This window comes from Lutra lutra, chromosome 13, assembly GCF_902655055.1.
Source record: "Lutra lutra chromosome 13, mLutLut1.2, whole genome shotgun sequence".
NCBI classification, from domain to species: Eukaryota; Metazoa; Chordata; class Mammalia; order Carnivora; family Mustelidae; genus Lutra; species Lutra lutra.
The window spans coordinates 6,306,995-6,328,108 of record NC_062290.1 but is presented as its reverse complement, the minus strand read 5'-3'; the positions used below and the strand labels follow the sequence as shown (position 1 = coordinate 6,328,108).

At 43.2% G+C, this 21,114-nt stretch overlaps 1 protein-coding gene and 1 pseudogene across 5 annotated transcripts in view; both read right to left on the bottom strand.

The window, feature by feature from the left end:
* Positions 1-9,456, bottom strand: part of SPATA6L (spermatogenesis associated 6 like) — a 51,941-nt gene extending 42,485 nt beyond the window's left edge. For 3 of the 5 annotated variants that reach the window (XR_007122404.1, XM_047700911.1, XM_047700914.1), the window contains exons 1-3: positions 4,354-4,726; positions 4,067-4,207; positions 1,237-1,285 (exon numbers count right to left, since the gene is read on the bottom strand). Coding sequence is in view for 4 of the 5 variants with exons in the window: in XM_047700911.1 (XP_047556867.1) it covers positions 1,237-1,285; positions 4,067-4,207; positions 4,354-4,593 (430 nt within the window). In the remaining variant the exon portion in view is untranslated. Of the gene's footprint in view, positions 1-1,236; positions 1,286-4,066; positions 4,208-4,353; positions 4,727-9,196 lie in introns of those variants that run through there. The other 2 variants (XM_047700913.1, XM_047700912.1) reach the window with 2 other exon arrangements.
* Positions 9,457-17,131: 7,675 nt separating this feature from the next.
* Positions 17,132-18,691, bottom strand: LOC125083734 (40S ribosomal protein S17-like; annotated as a pseudogene).
* Between the last annotated feature and the right edge of the window lie 2,423 nt (positions 18,692-21,114).

Here is a 21,114-nt window from a genome sequence, read left to right as displayed (position 1 = left end):
AAAGCCAAATAACACAATTAAAATATAAGCAAAAGCTCTGAATACATATTTCTCCAAATAAGATATACAGTCAATAAGCACATGAAAAATGCTCAGCATCACCACACCACAAAGAGATTTCACTTCATACTCACAAGGATGGCTAACAATCAAAAGGATAGCGACTAACTAGTGCTGGCCAGGATGTGGAGAAATGGAGCCCTCACACGCCTTGCTGGTACAATGTGAAACGATGCAGCTGCTTTGGTAAATTTTCTGCAGAGATTAAAAAGAATTACCATATGATCCGGCATGTCTATTCCAAGGTATGTACCCAACAAATGAGCATATGTGAGGGCGCCTGGGTGGCTCAGTGGGTTAAAACCTCTGCCTTTGGCTCAGGTCATGATCCCAGGGTCCTGGGATCCAGCGGATCTCTGCTCAGCAGGGAGCCTGCTTCCCCCTCTCTCTCTGCCTGCCTCTCTGCCTACTTGTGATCTCTCTGTCAAACTCTGTCAAACTTAGCAGCTAAGATAGCTTGTAATTCTAATAAATTGTAATTTTAATAAATTGCAAATTTAATAAATAAAATCTTTTAAAAAAAGAAATGAGCATTTGTCAACAAAAACACTTGTACACAGATATTCATAGCAACATTATTCATCATAGCCCAAACGTAAAAACAACCCAACTTTCCATCAACCAAGGAATGAATAAATAAAATGTAGTTTAGCCACACAATGGAACACTATCTGGCCACAAAAACAGATGAAGAACTAACACGTGCTGTAGCAAAGATGAATCCTGAAAACATTATGCTAAGTGAAAGAAGCCAGTTACAAAGGACCACGTATTGTATAATTCCATTTATATGAAATATCCAAAATAAGCAAATCTACAGAGACAGAAAGACTGGTTAGCAGTTACCTAGGGCTGGGAGTGATTAGTGTTTAGGGCTTCACTCTGTGGTGGTAAAAATGTTCTAAAATTAATTATGGTGATGGTTACACAATTGTGTGACGATACAAAAACCATTTAATTGTAATAAATTAATAAAGAATAAATCCCATCTCTATCTAGAAAAGAGTTTGTGATAAAATAAAAAACATGATTTAAATCTGACATAGACTCTCCTGAATATAAATGTGGAAATGTATATCAAACATGGAAATATCACAACTTAGAATATAGTAGAATTTTACATCTGTGCACACAATTACATGTACACAACAGTTATTTTGTTTTGAGAGTACCTACTTTCTAAAATGTCTGCTACAGCCCCAGGATCTATTGCATTTTCAAATACCTGCAGGAAAAAAAAATGATGAAAATACATTTTCAAAGATTAATATATGTTTATAGAAACTGTAGATTATATTCTTCCAAATAATTAGCACATGCCAATTCCAGCCATATAATATTTTAGACTATTTTAAACTTCAACAGGAGTATCTTTAACAGGAATGTGGTTAAAAGTTCAACGAATGACTATAGAATGAGAACACAGTACCACGTACAAGGGAAGCCTGAGTTAGCTGAATCTACCACTGCTCAAAGTGTCATCAACTTGACCTAGTTCCACAGTTTGTTCCTAAAAGCATATCTGGCATCAACCTCAGAGTTTGCTTGAGGACCTAAAAAAACATTATGCATACCACAGACACTCATTAAATGATGTTAACCGAATAAATGATATTAGCAATTGGTTGTGCTGAAAAGGAACGTTAAGAAAAATGCTCTCTATGTGTAACACAAAAGTAAACTATGAGCGAAAAAAGTCAATCGGAGAAAGACAACTATTATATGATCTCCCTGATATGAGGAAGTGGAGATGCAATGTGGGGGATTTGGGGGGTAGGAAAAGAATAAATGAAACAAAATAGGATCGGGAGGGAGACAAACCATCAGAGACTCTTAATCTCACAAAACAAACTGAGGGTTGCTGGGGGGAGGGGAGTTGGGAGGGGGGGTGGGGTTATGGACATTGCGGAGGGTATGTGCTATGGCGAGTGCTGTGAAGTGTGTAAACCTGGCAATTCACAGACCTGTACCCCTGGGGCTAAAAATACATTATATATTCATAAAAAAATTTAAAAAAAATTTTTTTAAAGTAAACTATGCACTAGTAGCTAGACTCCTACAGAATCCAAAATACCCAGAGCAAGGGAGAGCCTTGTAAGTTTAAAGTATATCGTGAAGTACAAGACAAACGTTGTGGTCTCGCTCTAGCCAACGCCAAATCTGCTTATTTTGATCTTCAGCGGAAGGATCTGGGAGGGGACTGAGATTAAAGCCATAATACGCCCTTCTCCCTGAACTTTGGAAGTCTCTAAGAAACCAAGTTTTCAGCAGAGTTTGATTTCAGGCGTTGAAGTTCTGATTTAAATGGTGTTTAAACATGGTTAAAATCTGCTCCTGATCCAAAGCCAAGTCACCTTTAAGTACAAAAATGGAGGCTGTCCCCTGTAATCCATTTTTGTCTTACCAACTTCAATTTAACAAGCAAATGCAGGTGAGAGGTTTTTCTCTTGAAATATTTCAGTACTAGCATCCCTTGACTTCATCCATGTCTATGGATTTTCTCAACTATGATCCTGGGGAGTAACTGCTCAAACAGAATGTCTCATGCATTCTTTTTCTTTCTAAATTGTACTTTTTTATTTGAGAGAGAGAGAACACGAGCAGAGAAGAGGCAGAGGGAGAGGGAGAGGGAGAAACAAACTCTCCGCCGAGCAGGGAGCCCAGTGTGGAACTCCATCCCAAGACTCCGGGATCATGACTGGAGCCGAAGGCAGATGCTCAACCGACTGAGCCACCCAGGCGCCACGTCTCATGCATTCTTGATAAGCAATTTCTTATTTATCCAAATGTCTAAGAACATTCAGTTCTGGGTCACACAGAGAGTCCACAGAGGAGAAAACGTCTTGGATACTTGCTGCAAGTATCTGTAGCTAGAGAATGGAACAAACACACAAGACAACTGGGGCCGGGTGGGAGAAAGCTGGAATATGAACCCAAACGGCTCAAAAACGAGGGCAATATTTCAAAATAGACTGGATTTTCACCACCCACTTCCTACCACTACCAATATCTAAATAGTAAAAATGCGTTCCTCTGGATTCTGACCATATGTCCCAAGGTAATATCCATTTATTTCTCTCCCTTATCCAACCAGTTTGATAGACTCTATTTAAATTTCTTCTGTGATTTCAAAAATATTACCTAGAGCCCTAGCCTTTTAGAAAATCAATCCTCATCTCCTCTCCCAGTCTCAGCTGGAAACAGGTTATTTTCTGGACAGTACCATCCAGACCTTTAAAAGTGATGGGCTCTACTTTGTCTAGCCTTCCCACACTCATCCCTTCATCCAAAAAGCAACTCAGCAATATTGTTCCCGGGAAAATGATTAGGCTTATCAAGGTTAAAACTGATTCTGCCTTCAAATTCCAAAATGAAAACTTCAAAGGACTGTGCATGATGCATAATAATGAAATTAATGTTCTAAATAAAAGTGGGGGAAAAGTCGTAATGTTCTATCAATATCATGTTCATATTCACTAGAATGGAACCTAGGCTTTATCACTGTAGCTAAATAAACCAGGGATGACCTAAGAAAATTCAATAAATCTGAGGAGGCTTGTTTTGTTACAGGATTTCAGATACAGGATTTTACAAATCTGAATACAGTTTTTTTTTTTTCCATTATTTTTCTGAGTCTACAAAAGTTTGTTTCTAAGGTCCACTAATTAACTGATAATCCCTGTCATAAATGTAATGCAGCTGCCTCTAACACCTCCAAGAACATTCAGAAAATGCTCTCTGCTCCAGTTAGAAAATGCCATGGGAATTCCAAGAATAGAAAACATCCACTGGGGCACTTAGCGCTGGCTTGACAGAACTTGGCTCAGACCTACAATCCAAAAGCAAGCCCTCCAACTCTGGTTGTCCTGTGCCCAGGTCCCTTCAAGTCATTTCTTTCTTTCTTTTTTAAAGAAAATATACAAAATAATTTTATAAGAACCATTAGATGACCTCCAGACAACAACATTTAAACTTCGCTATTTGGCAATGAGAAAGTCAAGATTACCTTTTCAAACCTCATGCTCTGCTGAATCATAATAGGGAACACAGAGGGAAAGCAGTCCGTCTCCAGGTACTGATTTAGGAGGTACACCCCAAGGTACACATCTTGTTTGTCAGGAAGGAATACCCCTGGGCAAGAAATCTTAAAAACAAATGAAAAATAGAGAACAAGGTTTGTGTGGTGCCGCTTTTCTAAACGGAGCTCTGTTTTTTCCTTAACCCCCACAGACGACGTCAAACCCCCCACCCCCACCGCGCCCCTGCCCCTGGAGCCCCCACACCTCCACCTTCCCCCGTCCTCTCCTTCCTCAAGTGCAAATTCCAGTTTCCTCCCACGTCTCCGCCAGGTGTCACAATCGTCCTCCCGCCCGCTGCTCTCCCCGCCCCTCCGGGATGGCAGTGCGGAAGCGGAAGAGGCTGCAGGGCCGGGAGCCTCGCGCTAGGCCGGCCGGCTCCTGGGGTCCGGGCCCCCCGCCGCGATGCCGAGCCCCCGGAGGAACGCGGACGGACGCCCGCTGGCCGCCTCGGCATCGAGCAGCAGCAGCCCCGGCAGCCCGGCCCACGGCGGCGGCGGCAGGTTCGAGTTCCAGTCGCTGCTCAGCAGCCGCGCGCCGGGCGCGGACCCCACCTGCGCCCGGCTCCGCGCGTCCGACAGCCCGGTGCACCGCCGCGGCTCCTTCCCCTTGGCCGGGGCGGGCCCCTCGCAGGCAGCCCCGGCCCCGCTGCCCGAGGAAGACCGCATGGACCTGAACCCGTCCTTCTTAGGCATCGCCCTGCGCTCCCTGCTAGCAATCGACCTGTGGCTGTCCAAGAAGCTGGGGGTGTGCGCCGGGGAGAGCTCGTCCTGGGGTAGCATGCGGCCCCTTATGAAGCTGCTGGAGATCTCGGGACACGGCATCCCTTGGCTCCTGGGGACCCTCTACTGCCTGGCCAGGAGCGACAGCTGGGCCGGGCGCGAGGTGCTCATGAACCTGCTCTTCGCCCTTCTCTTGGACCTGCTGCTGGTGGCCCTGATCAAGGGGCTGGTGCGCAGGCGCCGCCCGGCTCACAACCAGATGGACATGTTTGTCACCCTCTCAGTGGACAAGTACTCCTTCCCCTCGGGCCATGCCACCAGGGCCGCCCTGGTGTCGCGGTTCATCCTGAACCACTTGGTGCTGGCCATTCCGCTGAGGGTGCTTGTGGTCCTATGGGCTTTCATCGTGGGCTTCTCCAGGGTCATGCTGGGGCGGCACAATGTCACTGATGTGGCTTTTGGCTTTTTTCTGGGCTACACGCAGTACAGCATCGTGGACTATTGCTGGCTTTCGCCCCACAATGTCCCGGTCCTCTTTGTACTTTGGAACCAACAATGACACCATCTCATTCATTATGGCATCCGGAGTTCTGAAGGTTTCCTCATGCGATGAAGCCAGCGTAAGCCAGAGGCAATCCCGCTTGTCCCTTTAAGGACATTTCAAGCTTCGTTTGGGGTTTCAGGTGTCATTCCGTCTTGATGGGTTGCTAGGCTGGAGAACATGCCGGCCATTATGACCACAGCCATATTACAGAAAGCCCAAAAAAAAAAAAAAAAAAAAAAAAAAAAGCCCTCTATTACATATTTATTCAATAACTGCTTATATCTCCAGGACAACTACAAAGAAAACAAGCTGGCTGGGGTGACTGTAATCATGCTGTTTTTTAAAACTTGACAAAAGTAAATTTGTGTTTTGTAGTAATCCTGTAAGTATCACTTGTAAAGTGAACTTTGAAAAAAAAAACAAAACCTATGATCTTCATTCTGTAAATATACGTGCAGATATGCCACCTACTAATACTAGGTTGAGGTAGATTTTAAACAGTATTTTAAAAGTCTAAGACATAGATTTTTCTCATTTATTCCCTGAAAATCTGTTGCCACGGTGTCTTCTTAATCCTGATTTTCTTGATAAGCTTTCTTAGTCTCTTCCATCTTTGTGGCTTGGGTAGTGATAAGAGAGATTATAATACATATCTTGCTTTCCTTTCCCTCTACCTCCTCAAAAACTCTTTAAATAGATATTTATTTCCCATTTCTCTCTAATAGTATCTTTTTGCATTTAGAGAACAAGCCAAGAACTTACTTGAAGAAGAAACACTTAAAGGTGGGCATAGCACAGTGCTGATAGAAAAGGAAGGATGGAACTATGGCCAAATGTTTAATTCTGTTGATGACAAATAGCGTGGCATGACAGAGGACAGAAAAGCTAACGAAGGCTGTCAGGAACTAAGAGTCTGGGGGTGGGCTTACCATATACTATGTCAGTGGGCCAGTATGGCAGGAGATGGGGCTCTGCTGCCCATCATCTCTACTGAATAAAGATTACCTCAACTGAGGTAATAGGAAAATAACGGTTCTTTGCAGTGCAAGGGCATAAACTTTCTCAGAGCCACCACAAGGATGACCCTGTATATTAGAGTTTTTCATATAGAATTCCACTTCCCTGTATACAGCACACTTCAGGTAACAGTATTACTTGAAATTCATCAGGGGAGCCCACTGCTATACCAGGCACAAGGTGTAACTAACTCCTAAATTTCCCTTTACATTGACCTTCACATTTAAAGCAGTTTTTCCAGGATGCCTCCCCAAATCACAAGACCAAAGACCACCAAATTCAGGATGGACTTTACTCATTCTTTGACCAGGGAAGACCAAGAACGGAATGTGCTTTAAATGCTGTTCTACCTGAAAAATGAGAACTTTTGAATTACCTCTGGAACTGGTGTTTTCAGATAATGACAAAATTTTGACATGTATAAAGAGAGAGGATTATGGCCTTTGATCTATCAGGTAGAGGGCCACACAGGAATCTGGAGAATGGTGAGACATGTGGGCTCTGCCTGGGTAGAAATGTGAACTTTCTCAGTGGAAGAGGCACACGGAAGAACAGCTACTCCTTAAAGTAAAATAAAATCATTTGTATTCCCATAACATCCTGAACACAGACTACCTCTTCTCTCGCTGAATCAAACTGTAAAGCTCTAAGTGATTTGCTTTATTGTTTAATCTTAGATCTTTTGTTTTAATCCAGCAATATTCAGGCTGGATCTTTTTGAAAGTAATGATACTTACTTCCTTTTGCAGTGTTCATAAGTTTGAATATTGGGGGCTCACAATTAGTTTTATCTTCAGGTTCCTGGTTATACTTCTGGAACTCCCTGTCTTAGCTGATGCGGACCTGAGTCTGCAGGCTTTTAAAGCACAGATAATTCAACTGATGTCTCTGAAACACTCTACCATAGAGTAGAAAATGATTTTACTGTAAATTAATGGTACACTGAAGAATGCCTTTTAAAAATTAAAATAAACCAGTAATGTTGAATGAAGTGAGATGAAAACTTGTTTGATTTTTGCCTTGGTTAAGAAGAAGACTGCTTGGGACGCCTGGGTGGCTCAGTTGGTTGGACGACTGCCTTCCGCTCAGGTCATGATCCCGGAGTTCCGGGATCGAGTCCCGCATCGGGCTCCCAGCTCCATGGGGAGTCTGCTTCTCCCTCTGACCTTCTCACTCATGCTCTCTCTGTCTCTCTCTCAAATAAATAAATAAATAAATCTTTTAAAAAAAAAAAAAAGAAGAAGAAGAAGACTGCTTTATCACTCAGCTTCTCAAGAATTCCTTCCCCTTACCACAAAATTTTGAGGGTCAGCACTTGATGTAGCACAATTTGATAGAGTCTGGGCCTATGTGCTCTCAGCGAAATGGGACAAATTCAGGAAATTTTTTTAAAAAGACTTTTATTTATTTATTTGACAGAGAGAGATCACGAGTAGGTAGAGAGGCAGGCAGAGAGAGAGGGGGGAGCAGGCTCCTTGCTGAGCAGAGAGCCCAATGCAGGGCTGGATCCCAGGACCCTGGGATCATGACCTGAGCCAAAGGCAGAGGCTTTAACCCACTGAGCCCCCCAGGTGCCCCAAATTCAGGAAATTTTTTCTTTCAGAACTGCATGAATGATGAAGCCCCAGCACTTGTCTCTTGTATGGAGGCTAACCAGATTTTCCGTGACCGTAACTTACTGACATTGTGCTTGTAATCATGACTGGTAGAGAAGCCCCTATAGCTGGGAGTATATGACAGTCTGTCACCAACTTCAGATGGAAGCTGAATTCAGAGTAGTGACTGACCCCAAACAGGAACAATGTAATCATTCTGCCACAGCACCTCACTTAAGCAGGATTCTTATAAAACAGGTGTTGACTAATTGACTCCTTTTGCAATTAGCAAGCCAGAGCCATCTCTAGGGAAAATACTTAGGAAATATTCAATTAGGGGACACCTGGGTGGCTGTCGGTTGAGCATCTGTTTCCGTCTCAGGTCATGATCCCAGGGTCCCTGGATCCAGCCCTGCATTGGGCTCCTTGCTCAGTAGGGAGCCTGCTTCTTCCTTTGCCTGCTGCTTCCCGTTTGTGCTTTCTCTGACAAATAAATAAAATCTTTAAAAATATATATTCCGGGGCGCCTGGGTGGCTCAGTGGGATAAAGCCTCTGCCTTCGGCTCAGGTCATGATCCCAGGGTCCTGGGATGGAGCCGGGCATCCCGGCATCTGGCATCTGGCATCGGGCTCTCTGCTCAGCAGGGAGCCTGCTTCCTCCTCTCTCTCTGCCTGCCTCTCTGCCGACTTGTGCTCTCTGTCAAATAAATAAAATCTTTAAAATATATATATATATATATATATTCCATTAGTTCATAGAGGTGGCAACTTATTAGGAAGTGATTGGGCTTTCTGAAATTGAATTCTTGTTATTTAAAAAGAAGGGTGGGGTTTTTTGTTTTCGTTTTTGTTTTTAATTATTTCACAAATCTTCATCCTGGAAAAATAATAAAATTCTTCTTGGACTTAATGCATGGTTATTTTAAAATAATAGAAAATTTTACAAAGCTAAGAAACAAGTCCTATGAGGGGGGAAAACGCTGAAAGAGGTTGGGCTGAACTAAAGGTGAAGAAATCAGGGAAGACCAATGTAGAGATCTGAGGGACACAGAGATCCGATCTGTCCCAAAAGATAATGATGTGTGTGGTGAGGAGGTGGTTTAAGTGGTCGCGACCATTTAGGAGCCCTGGGGAAAGAGTCTGATTTAAAGCAAGGTGTGGAGATGCGTCGACTTCTCTTACCGCCCGGATCTGTAGTTCCACCACCACTTCCAGAGGCATCGTTCCCTGCGTGGGCGAAAGGACGGGAATGAAAAGATCCTTTTGTGCGGAGCCTTGGACCGCTTTTCCTTAGTTTAGCTCACTCCCCGGGGCAAACGTTCCCAGCGGCTTCCCCTGCCCCCTTCGCCCTCGTCCCCCCATCTGTCCCCCCGGACTCAGCCCAGGTCCCTCGCACCCGGACGGGTCTCACACTGCGGGAGCTGGAGCCAAGGCTTCCAGAAGGCGGAAGCGCGGCGTTGCCATGAACGCTCAAACGCGCAACCTTCCACCTGGAACGCGGGCGGCTCGGCGCACGCGCAGTCCCGAAGCGGCTTCCCGGGCTGGGCGCCGGCCGCACAAACACCGGGTGCCGCCGTGGGCGCTGCTGGCTCGCCGGATGCTGGAAGAGCTCCAGTTTCCCTTCCCATCACCTTCTTTACGGCCCCCGTTGCTAGGTTAAAATGTTCACAGCGTGCATTCTGTAAGGGGAATAGGATCATTAGCTCCGTTATCATTTAAGTGCTTCCCATTTTTAGTAGCTCTATGGCCACCGAGCCCTGGAATTTCTTCAACAATTCCAGTTAATAGAGTAGCCTGTCCCTGAAGGTACTCTCTTGCTTGTGAAATGTTAGGTCCTTGGGTTTGGTTTGGAAAACATGGCCCCCATCAATAAGAAACCAACATGTGTGCTAATTAGAAATACAAGGATAATTCTGAGATTAAAACTTTTGGTTTCCCATGTTAGCCACAATGGAAATATTTGTCCGTCTCTCTTTTCTGGCGTTTAGTTAACCTGAGGCAAGCAGGGAATTACATTACGTCCCAGGGGGTAATAGTTAAAGTGGTTGCCAAAGCCAGGGCCACACTGTGAAAACCATCAGAGGTGGCAGGCAGAGCAAAAGTTCTTAACCAGTAGGGGAAAATGCACTTTTGTCCACTCACTGTATTTGATAGACAAAAAAGAAGGAAAGAAGGAGGGAGTGGTTGCTTCTAGCCAATCTGAAAATCCGGGAGGGCTAATGCTGTCTCCGGAAAGAAATCTGAGATTGTGATGAGTCATTCATTACTAAGCTATCGGAGGTTTCTGCATTTGCAGGAATGCAAGTGCACAAACATGCCCAGAGACAATTAGGCATTAACTTTGGTAATTGGAGTTCTTTTCCCTGGAACGGGAACACTCATGATGAGGGAGGGTATATTTTGTCCTTACACGATCCCTGTTGCTTTGGCTGTCTGCACACCAAGAGGCACATGCGTGCGTGCTGGCTCCCTGCCACATCCAGAGAAATGATTCATTGACTCACAACAGCTTGCTGGTATCCAGGTGAGCGGTGATATACAGGAACAGGACCAGAGTCGACCCTCACAGGTAAGTCACCAAAACCAATACTAAGTCATCAAGGAGAGTAACAACCAAAGCAAGATGACTAAACAAGTGGACAGAGACATAGGGGAAGGGAGAAATCAATCTTGATTGAGAACCTGCAAAGTGCTAGACACTTTGCATATGCTCATTTATTTCATCTCCACAATAACTCTTAGAGGAAGGTATCATCTCTGTTTTACAGATGCAGGATCTGAGGCCAGACAGCCTTTTCCCCAAAGCCACACAGCTAAAGGGAAACAGCCACACTTGAATCCCGGTGTGCCCTGCCACCTCACAGCCCCTGTGGCATAGAAATCCTGTTGATGTGTACAGACACACTGTCCCATCTCATGCTCTTACTGGTGTTAACTGCACTCTCCTTGCTTGGCTCCTAGGGTTGGATACAAGTCTTATCTGGTTTCCCTTCAACCCTCTGCCCATTCTTTCTCTCTCTTCATCCTCCTCTACCTGGCTATGCATGTTTCTAGGTACTTTTCTTTACTTGCTCTGTGCCCTTTAGCTATGGTGGCATACGATGTTGGTAAGGACAAAAACACAGATCTACATATTTCACCTAGGCCTTTCTTCTGTTCTCCCTCCCAAGGAGGACTCTCCTGACTATGAATACATGTGTCTCTTCTTTGTAGCAACTATCACCATAGCAGTTTCACAATTGTTCCTATGATTGTTGATTGTCTGTCTCCATAAACAGCGAGTTCTGCGTGGCTAAGAGCTTGTATTCTAAATACCTAGCATAGCAGATGCTCAATAAATATCTTTGAAGAGATGTTAAATGCAGAGATGGTCAAGCCAGTCTATAGGGTTCAAGGTGTGTGGGTAAGTTGAAGAAGGTCATCAAGAGGACATGACCACTGGTTGACCCATAAGCTGAACCAGAGAAATTGGAAGCTTGTCATCCCCTTCCACTGTCCTTGGATATACGTTCTGCCCATCATTCCTACAACAGGAGTCATTTCAAGAACACAGGCCTTGAGAGAGCAAAATACTGTTGAGACCATCTGGATGGTATATGTGACTGAACCCAGTTAAGTCCTCCAGATAAACCTTTAAGTTTCTGGAGGGTGGGTGCAGAGATCTAGTCATCTTGTGGCTGCCTAAAACAAGCCTCCTGTGTTCCTAATTACCCTTGCTTATTAAAACGGCCACCTACTGGTCTTGAGTGGCCTGCCTCTTTCTTCAGTCTCTCACTGTCCTCCACATCTAGGAACCAGCTTCAGATTTCACCCACTGAAACTGCTGAGTTTGGGAATCAACACCACATCAGGGAAGACTAAATTCGCAGAATGAGGAAAGACCGGGTATAGCTACTCCTCGTCTGCCATGGACGTATTAAATGAGTTGATGATGAATATTTACGCTTGTTCATTTTACTCACCATGGTCACCTGAGCTACCATGGAGTTGTAAAAGTTTCTACGTACACAATGTACACAATGCCTCTGGCCCAAATTGCAAAGTAGTGAATCACTGAGGCCGCCATCTGGGTGGCAGAAAACAAATCCCACTGACCAGCTTGTGTTCCCAGTGTTTCTGCAGAGCAGACTGGCCAGCAGTGATATCAGCACTGCAGAAATGACACATCAGCAGATCCTGCTCACATCCTGGCCACTGCCAAAAAAAAAAAAAAATGGCACATGTCCCACATGGGAATTTTCCAAACACTTAGTTGGCAAAGAACAAAAGTGTAACAGTCAGATAATTATGGTTGCAAATTTTCCATTTAACCAAAGACATGAATGATAAGACAATAAATTGTAAACATTCCACAAATAAGGTAGAAAGGAGTATTCATATGGAGAGGGAAACTAAGAGAGAGAAGGCTCTAATGGCTTAAAATAAGACAAATCTTCATTTATTATTATTAGTTTTGTGGGTCAGAAATCGAACACAGATCTCACTGGGCTAAAGGCAAAGCTAGAAGCAGGGCTGTATTCCTTGGCTTTTTTCCTTTGTTTTTCCAGCTTCTAGGGGTCACTACATTCCTCAGCCAGGAGCTCCCTCCCTTCATCTTCAAAGTCAGCAATTTGAGCGAAGTCCTTATCACACTGCTATCTCTCTGGTTCTCTCTTTAGGGATCTTGGTGATTACACTGTCGGATCCAGATAACCCAGGATCGTTTCCCTATCTTAAGGTCAGCTGATTAGCCATTTAATTCTATCTGTAATGTTAATTCCCCTTTGCGGTGGAAGCTAACATATTCAAAGGTTCCAGGAATTAGGACAGGGATATCTTTGGGAGGCTATTATTCTGCCTTCCACGGACCTCTTTAGAGAGCAATTTGTTAATGTCTATCAAAATGTTTCATTAGACTCAGCAATTCCAATGCTAGGAATGGGTGTGTGGATATACTTTCACACATACAGAAGAATACAGGCTGCAGTATTATTTGTAATTTAAAAAGATACGGGGGCAGGGGGGGTGGGGGTGCCTGGGTGGTGCCGTGGGTTAAGTAACTGACTCTTGGTTTCAGCTCAGGTAGTGATCTCAGCATCGGGCTCCCTGCCCAGCACGGAGTTTGCTCAAGACTGTCTCTCCCTCTCCCTCTGCCTCCCCCATCCCAAATTAAATAAATCTTTAAAAAAAAAAAAAAAGGTACTGGGGGCACCTGACTGGCTCAGTCAGTACAACATGCAACTCTTGATTTCAGGGTTGTAAGTTCAAGTCCCATGTTGCAGTTTACTTTAAAAAACAAACAAAAACTAAAAAAAAATAAAAAAAATTAATGACCTTAATGGTCATTAAGTACGGTCAGATTTAATCAATTATGCTTAAGCCTTAAGCTGGAACACTATGCAGCATGGAAAAAGAGTAAAGCAGAGCTGTACATCCTAGGAATAAATACTCTCTAAAATACAGGACTAAGGGGGGCAAAAAGCATTGAACGACAACAAAAAATGTGTTAAGTATGCTTCCATTTGGAAGAGACAGGGAATATATATGCATACATGCTTAGAATATTCCTGAAAGGATACACTGGAAACTGTTAGTAGTGGATGCCTCAGGGGAGGGGACCTAGAATAGAGAGAGAAGAAATTTCCTTTTCATTGAATATCCTTGGGTACTTTTTGAGTATTTCTGCCAAGTATTTCCATTATCTAGTCCAAACAGGAAAACAAATTAAAATAAGTAGAATAGGGGTGCCTGGGTGGCTCAGTGGTTTAAGCCGCTGCCTTTGGCTCAGGTCATGATCTCAGGGTCCTGGGATGGAGCCCCACATCAGGCTCTCTGCTCATCGGGGAGCCTGCTTTCCCCCCTCTCTCTGCCTGCCTGCCTCTCTGCCTACTTGTGATCTCTCTCTCTGTCAAATAAATGAATAAAATCTTTAAAAAAATAAAATATTCTGTAAAAAAAAAAAAAAAAAGAACAAAAACAAGTAGAATACATAAAAGACCAAAAAGGCCCAATCTGGCTAACTAGGGAGGGCCGGGAACGGATTCTGGAGTTTTGGGGGCGGCATCCTATATGCTGCATGCCTTGAAAAAGTTTGCTTTTCTGCTTCCAGTGCAGTGGGTCTTGTCCTGTGACCCTGGGCATCTCAGGGATCCTAAAGCCCCTAAAATAATGGGCAACATTTCCTGCATGTGTATATAGGCATTTTTCTGGGAAGAGAGGCTGTCGTTTTCACCAGAGTCTGGAAGGGATGGAGTTAGTCACACCAGGTTTTAGATCCACTGTCCTGTCCTCTATCCTGACATTAGTTCCTCTCTAGAGGACAAAGAAGGGCCACGTGGGTGATCTGACAAAGCAGCAGGTAAGGAAAGAGGGGCTATTCTCTGCAGCACTTAAATGCCCACTTACGAGAGCAAACTGTCTCTCCCAGGGAAGCTGTATTCAATAATAAGTGAAAAAGACCTCCCCAGGTCCTGTTCTGGGCCATTAGTTTATGTCTGGACTCAGACTCCTATTTAGGCCTACAGTCTTCTGAGATAGTGAATTATTCATTAGCACATGTAAACAATACCAGCAGATTAAGTTTCCAAAGTGAGCTGTTCATTAACATTTGTGAGAAATGCCTGAGAAGGAAAGATTAAAAAAAAAAAAAAGATCCAAGTACAGGAAACAATCCGGATTATTTCAGCAACAATGCATTTTCAGATCACTGATTTTTTTTTTTTTTTCAATTATTTATTTGAGAGAGCAAGTAAGTGAGCAGGAGCAAGGGGAGGGGCAGAAGGAGAGTGAGAAGCAGACACCCCGCTGAGCAGGGAGCCCTAGTCAGGCCTCTGTCCCAGGACCCCTCTATCATCACCTGAGCCAAAGGCAAATGCCCAACCAACGGAGCCACCCAGCCCTGATTTTTTTTTTTTTTTTTTTTTTTTTTTAAAGCACAGACCCAGGGGCCCCTGGGTGGCTCAGCTGGTTAGTTGCCCGACTCAGTTTCAGCTCAGGTTGTGATATGGGGGTTGTGGGATCAAGTCCCGCATGTTGGGCTCTTCGCTGGGCACAGAGTCTGCTTGTCCCTCTCTCTACTTCACTCCTAAATCACTCTCTCTTCTCTCAAATAATTTCTTTTTTTAAAAAGCACAAGCCTAGGGACGCCTGGGTGGCTCAGTTGGTTGGGCAGCTGCCTTCGGCTCAGGTCATGATCCCAGCGTCCTGGGATCGAGTCCCGCATCGGGCTCCTTGCTTGGCGGGGAGCCTGCTTCTCCCTCTGCCTCTGCCTGCCATTCTGTCTGCCTGTGCTCGCTCGCTCTCCTCTCTCTCTGACAAATAAATAAAATCTTAAAAAAAAAAAAAAAAAAGCACAAGCCTAGGCTTGAGACCCAATAAATAATTGTTTTATATCTGCCTTCTCCTAAATCTTTCTCTGAAATGTTCTTTTAACAGTTTAGTTTTCTCACAGTTTGATATGCAGAAAAGTTCACCTTTCTCACTCTTACTATGAAAGTATAAAAAAGCTCAGTAAACAATGCTGGACTCTTTCCTTGATTCTCATAAACTGCATAAAAATGAAGTTTAGGGGTGCCTGAGTGGCTCAGTTGGTTAAAGCCTCTGCCTTCAGCTCAGGTCATGATGCCAGGGTCCTGGGATCGAGCCCCACATTGGGCTCTCTGCTTGGCAGGGAGACTGCTTCCTCCTCTCTCTCTCTGCCTGCCTCTCTGCCTACTGTGATCTCTGTCAAATAAATAAAATCTTTAAAAAAATATTAACTAAGACTAAATAAAATTGGAAATTCAGTTCCTCACTCACACCAGTCACATTTAAAGTGTTCAATAGCCACATGTGGCTAGTGGCTACTATACTGGCTAGGCAGGTAGAGTATTTCCAACTTCACAGAATCTTCTATTGAACGGTGTTGCTCTAGGGCTAACTCCACTTAAAGGAAAAGTGGAGGAGAGAGAAACATGTCCGTGACACAAGGAATCACACGGACATACTGGAATATGCGACATTCTATAGAACAATTGATGCAGGTAGTCTGCAATAAGTCAATGATGTTAAGGGATTAAAAAAAAAAAGAAGGGAAGGATCAGGGGAAATGCTCTATATTAAATAATACTTCAGAAATCGAACAACCAAATGTAATATGCAGCCATTACTGGGATGGGACCTTGATTTAAACAAACCAACCTAAAGAGAATATTTGAGATTATTGGGGAAATGTGATATGGGTATGAGTTAATTTTGATAGGTATGATAATGTCCTTATGTTTATGCGAGGTAAATATTAACACTGTTTCAACAACATGTTTACATATTAAAGTGTGTAGTAGTAAAATGATCTGAGGTCTAAGATTTGGTTTTCAAATGCTACAACAAATTAATAAAAAGAATGGATAAGGCAAATGTAGCAAAATCTTCATCATTATGATCTGGGTGATGGATATATGGTGTTTATTATAATTCTATACTTTCGTGTATAAAATAGTCATAACAATTTTAAAATGTTTAACATATACTTAACTAAGAAAACCAATCCTTATATCCAAAGTATCCTTATGTGACCCTCCTACTGTCCTAAAATAGTCCAACAAGAGGACGCTTACTGGTATCACTATGAAATGCCCTTCAGTAGAATTCTTATAGACACTTTAAGAGAACACATGGTGGATCTACTTACCTCAAATGCAGATTAAGAAAATTATTGGGATACATAACACTTTCCAAGTGATTCAGAGGGAAACCCACTTAAGGAAGAAAGAAGCAGTGTATTAGAAGAGTGGCCTCTGCGTGCATATCCAACACAGGAGCTGGCAAGCTGAGTATTTCTGTAAGTGCACATACTTCTCCAGAATTTTCCCCAAGTATCAGGAAAGCATCCAAGGAAGGAATTAAATTGCAACTGAACAGGGGCACCTGGGTGGCTCAGTGGGTTAAAGCCTCTGCCTTCGGCTCAGGTCATGATCCCAGGGTCCTGGGATCGAGCCCCATATCGGGCCCTCTGCTCAGCAGGGAGCCTGCTTTCTCCTCTCTCTCTCTCTGACTGCCTCTCTGCCTACTTGTAATCTCTGTCTGTCAAATAAATAAATAAAATCTTTAAAAAAAATTGCAACTGAACAGCTTTTAACAATCTTGGAGTCATCTGGGATCTGGACTCACACATGGGATCTATTTCACAAACTTTATTAGAGTTTATGAGTCAGACTCATATGTTACTCTGGCTTCCACTTTGATTCACTGGCTTTTGTAGGCTCAATACTACACAGACCCTTCCACAAGGACTGCCCTTGGGCGTTCTGGACTACATAGTCCATATCCTTTCGTTTTAAAGTAATTTCTACCCAGAAAAAACTAATTTGCTCCTTTGAGTGTCAGCTGACTAGTTCCATGACCATGGGAGCAGTAGGATAATTATGACCCAAAGCAGTTTCCAAAGAATTATATTTATGATCCAATATAAGAAAGTGTAAGAGTCTGATTGAGTTCCAAGACTTGTAAAAAGTATCCACTGAACTCGAGCGAAGGATTTAGGCCCCAAAGTCAGCAATGGCTAAGATGATGTCATTATATCCACCCTTTATTCTCCTACCAAAATATACCTCTTTCCATTCCTTTTTCACCTTTTTCTTTTTAAGGCTGTTGTCCGAGGTTTATTGAAGATATTACAGCACAGCAGAAAGATTTGAATGGCTCCACGTGGTGTTTTGAAATTCATCCCAAGTGCAGCCTGAGTGACCTGCAGGTTGGATGGGCTGCCAAAGTCCAAGAGTTTCAACATTTCCTTAGTGTCGGGATCTCCTGATCCAGGGCTGAGATCTTGGGAGTGTAATTATCCCTCCTTTCTCTCTCCTCTTCCTGCAGCTTGATGGAGATTCCTGTCCCCAGGGCCCCCCCGAATCTGCTTCATCAGGTGTGTGATAGAGCCTGTGATCCTGCTGAGCTCCTTGCTGGGCTTGGTGGTGAGCTCCTTGCACATGCGCATGTTGGTGTGGAAGTCATGGCCCAGGTGAGTGTAGTACTTCTCAGTGATGACCGGGCCACCTTCTTCATGGTTTTGGTACAAATGCAGCCCAGGCTGGCCAGGATAGTCTTCTGTCTTTACATTATTACCACATGTTTCCTTTTATCCTTGTTTCCACTCATTCATTCATTCCTTATTCATCAATTCAGTACGTATTTATTGAATACCTACTGTGTGCTAGATACTGTTTTAGACAATCAAGGTACAAGGGTGAACAAAAAGACAGTCTATGCCTTTGTGGGCTTTCCATCCTAGGAGGGGAAGATAATAAGTGAACATAAGATAGTTACAGTATGATAAATACTAGGAAGGAATCCAGGTATTGGGGGTGAGAAAGAAATTTATAGGTTGGAGAAGGAATAAGAACCTAATTTAGACCCAGTGGACAGAGAAGCCTAAGGGGATGACATCTGATCTAAGATCTAACAAGAAAAGCATGACCACTAGCAGGACTTTTAAAGTACTAGACAGAAGATATCCCAGTGAAGGGAGCAACAGAATGTAGAAGGCCAGGAGTCAGGGAGGAAATTGATTTGTTTCAGAGACTGAAAGGAGGCAAGTGAGCATACTAAGAGAGACCTGGGCAGGGGGCAGAGGAGGTTAAGAGATGACACTGAAGAGTTGGCTGGCATTAGACAGTATAGGAACTCAAAGTTAGAGCAAACAATGTTTGCTTACCTAATAGCCATTACCTAATAGCCATAAGCTTTTCTTCCTGGCTACTGGAGCTCCAGTTTTTTGTTTGTTTGCTTTTGGGTTTTTTTTTAAAGATTTTATTTATTTATTTGACAGACAGAGATCACAAGTAGGCAGAGAGGCAGGCAGAGAGAGAGGAGGAAGCAGGCTCCCCGCTGAGCAGAGAGCCCAATGCAGGGCTCGATCCCAGGACACTGGGATCATGACCTGAGCCGAAGGCAGAGGCTTTAACCCACTGAGCCACCCAGGTGCCCCTGGAGCTCCAGTTTTGCTTGGGTGGCAATGCGTTCTTACTTCAGGGAGTGAATCATAATTTATTTAAGCCAATTCTGGACAATGAGATATAAGGGGAAATCACTGGAAGGTTCTGAGAAACATTTTTATTTCTGATAGTAGAGCCACAAGTAAATATAGCTGTTTGCCTCCTCTCTTCTTGCTTTGGCTATTGTCCTGTTTTGCTGTGATATCCAGAGCTATGGCAGCCATCTTTCAACCACGACAAGCCTGAAGATGAAAGTCAACAGACTTAGAATGGTGGAAAGGATAGAAAGAACTTGAGTCCTTGAGGACATCAACAAACTGCTAAACCAATCCTGAGAACACTGATCCTTTTTTGTTAACACTGATCCTGAATTTGCTAAAAATAACTTTCCTTATAGTTTAAGTTTCTATTAGCTGGGGTTTCTGTTATTTGTATTGGAAGCATTTAATTGACAGAGCAGGGGTGTGACATGATCTGATATAGATATATATATATATATATATATATATATATATTTTTTTTTTTTTAAGTCTCTTTGGTAACTGTGTGAAGAGTTATGAGCAAAAATGGAACAGAGACATTGAAGACTACTGTAGTAGGCCCAAGGAAGATAATGATGTCCTGGGCTAGGGAAGAAGCATTACAACTGAAGAGAAATAGATTCAAGATGTATTTGAGTAAAAATAACAAAATTTTGGGGTGCCTGCGTGGCTCAGATGGTTGAGTGTCTGCCATCAGCTCAGGTCATGATCCCAGGGTCCTAGGATTGAGCCCCGCATCGGGCTTCCTGCTTGGTAGGGAGCCTGCTTCTCCCTCTCTCTCTGCTGCTCCCCCTGCTTGTGCTCTCTCGTTCTGTCAAATCAATAAGTAAAATCTTAAAACAACAACAACAACAAAATTTGCTTGGGTTCAGACATGGGAGAGGAAGGAGGAGGATAAATTAAGGCTGACCTCTTTTGGGATTGGTGGTGGGGCCATTTATTGATATGGAGAAGACAGGAAAAGTTTGGGAAAGGAGTGGAATCAAGAGGGGTTTTTTGAAATGTTAAATTTAAAATATGTATTCAAAGAGAGATGTCGGGGCGTGGACATTGGACTCCACATTGGGTGCAGAGCCTACTTTTAAAGAGAGAGAGAGAGAGAGAGAGATGTCAAGTCAGCAGGTAGACAAATGAGTCCGAAGTACTTTAGGTCAAGGCTTGGATTTCAATTAGGAAGCTGTCAATACACAGATGTTATTTAAAGCCACAAGAACAGATAAGGTCCTCTCCACTGGCCAAAATTTGAGGAATTCTAAAATTAGAGGTCTGTTAGAAGGTGAGAAGCCTGCCAAAGAGCCTGAGGGGAAGTAGTGAGACAGGTAGGAGAAAAAACAATGAAACAATTACTTAACATTTATATAGAGCTTACTTCAAGCCAGTCACTGGTCAAAGCACTTGGAAAAAAGGAGGAAAAAAAGTGTTTTCCTTTTCTTCCCACCCTTTCTGTTTTAACTCCTGTGGCTTTCCCTAATCCCAAAGGTTTAGGCACAGTGCTTCTCAACTGTCATTTTAACTAATTATTAATTAGTTATTTCACTGAAAAATATTCAAACCGTATAATGCACGAAAGCTAAAAATGGAAACCAAAGAAACTCAGAAACTCTCCTCCTCGCCTGATCTACCATCATTACGAATTCTTGCTCACTCTCCAGGAATTTTCTATACACATGCACATATTTTTACACAGATTGGATCATTCGCTCTGATAGCCATAGATAGATATACACACAAATATATCTAATTCTGTAATTTTTTAAAACACATTCTGGAGATTTTCTCTATCAGCACATACATAACTACTCTTTTTAAAGACTATCGTATTAATATGCCATAATTTAAGTTCCTTTACTGATGGGCAACTAGTTTCCTGTTTTTTGGCTGCAAACTGCTGCGATAAACATCTTTGTAGGTAAGTCATTGGATATTGTTACAAAACCGTTGGATAATTTCCTGGTAGTGAAATTGCTGAATCAAAGCCCTTAAACCACTGATATTGTCAAATCACCCCTCCAAAAAGGTGACACAAATCCCATTCTCTTCAACAGCATTTTCCTCACATCTTGTCAACACTGTGTATTGACAAACCTCAAAGTTTGTCAGTCTACGAGACTGG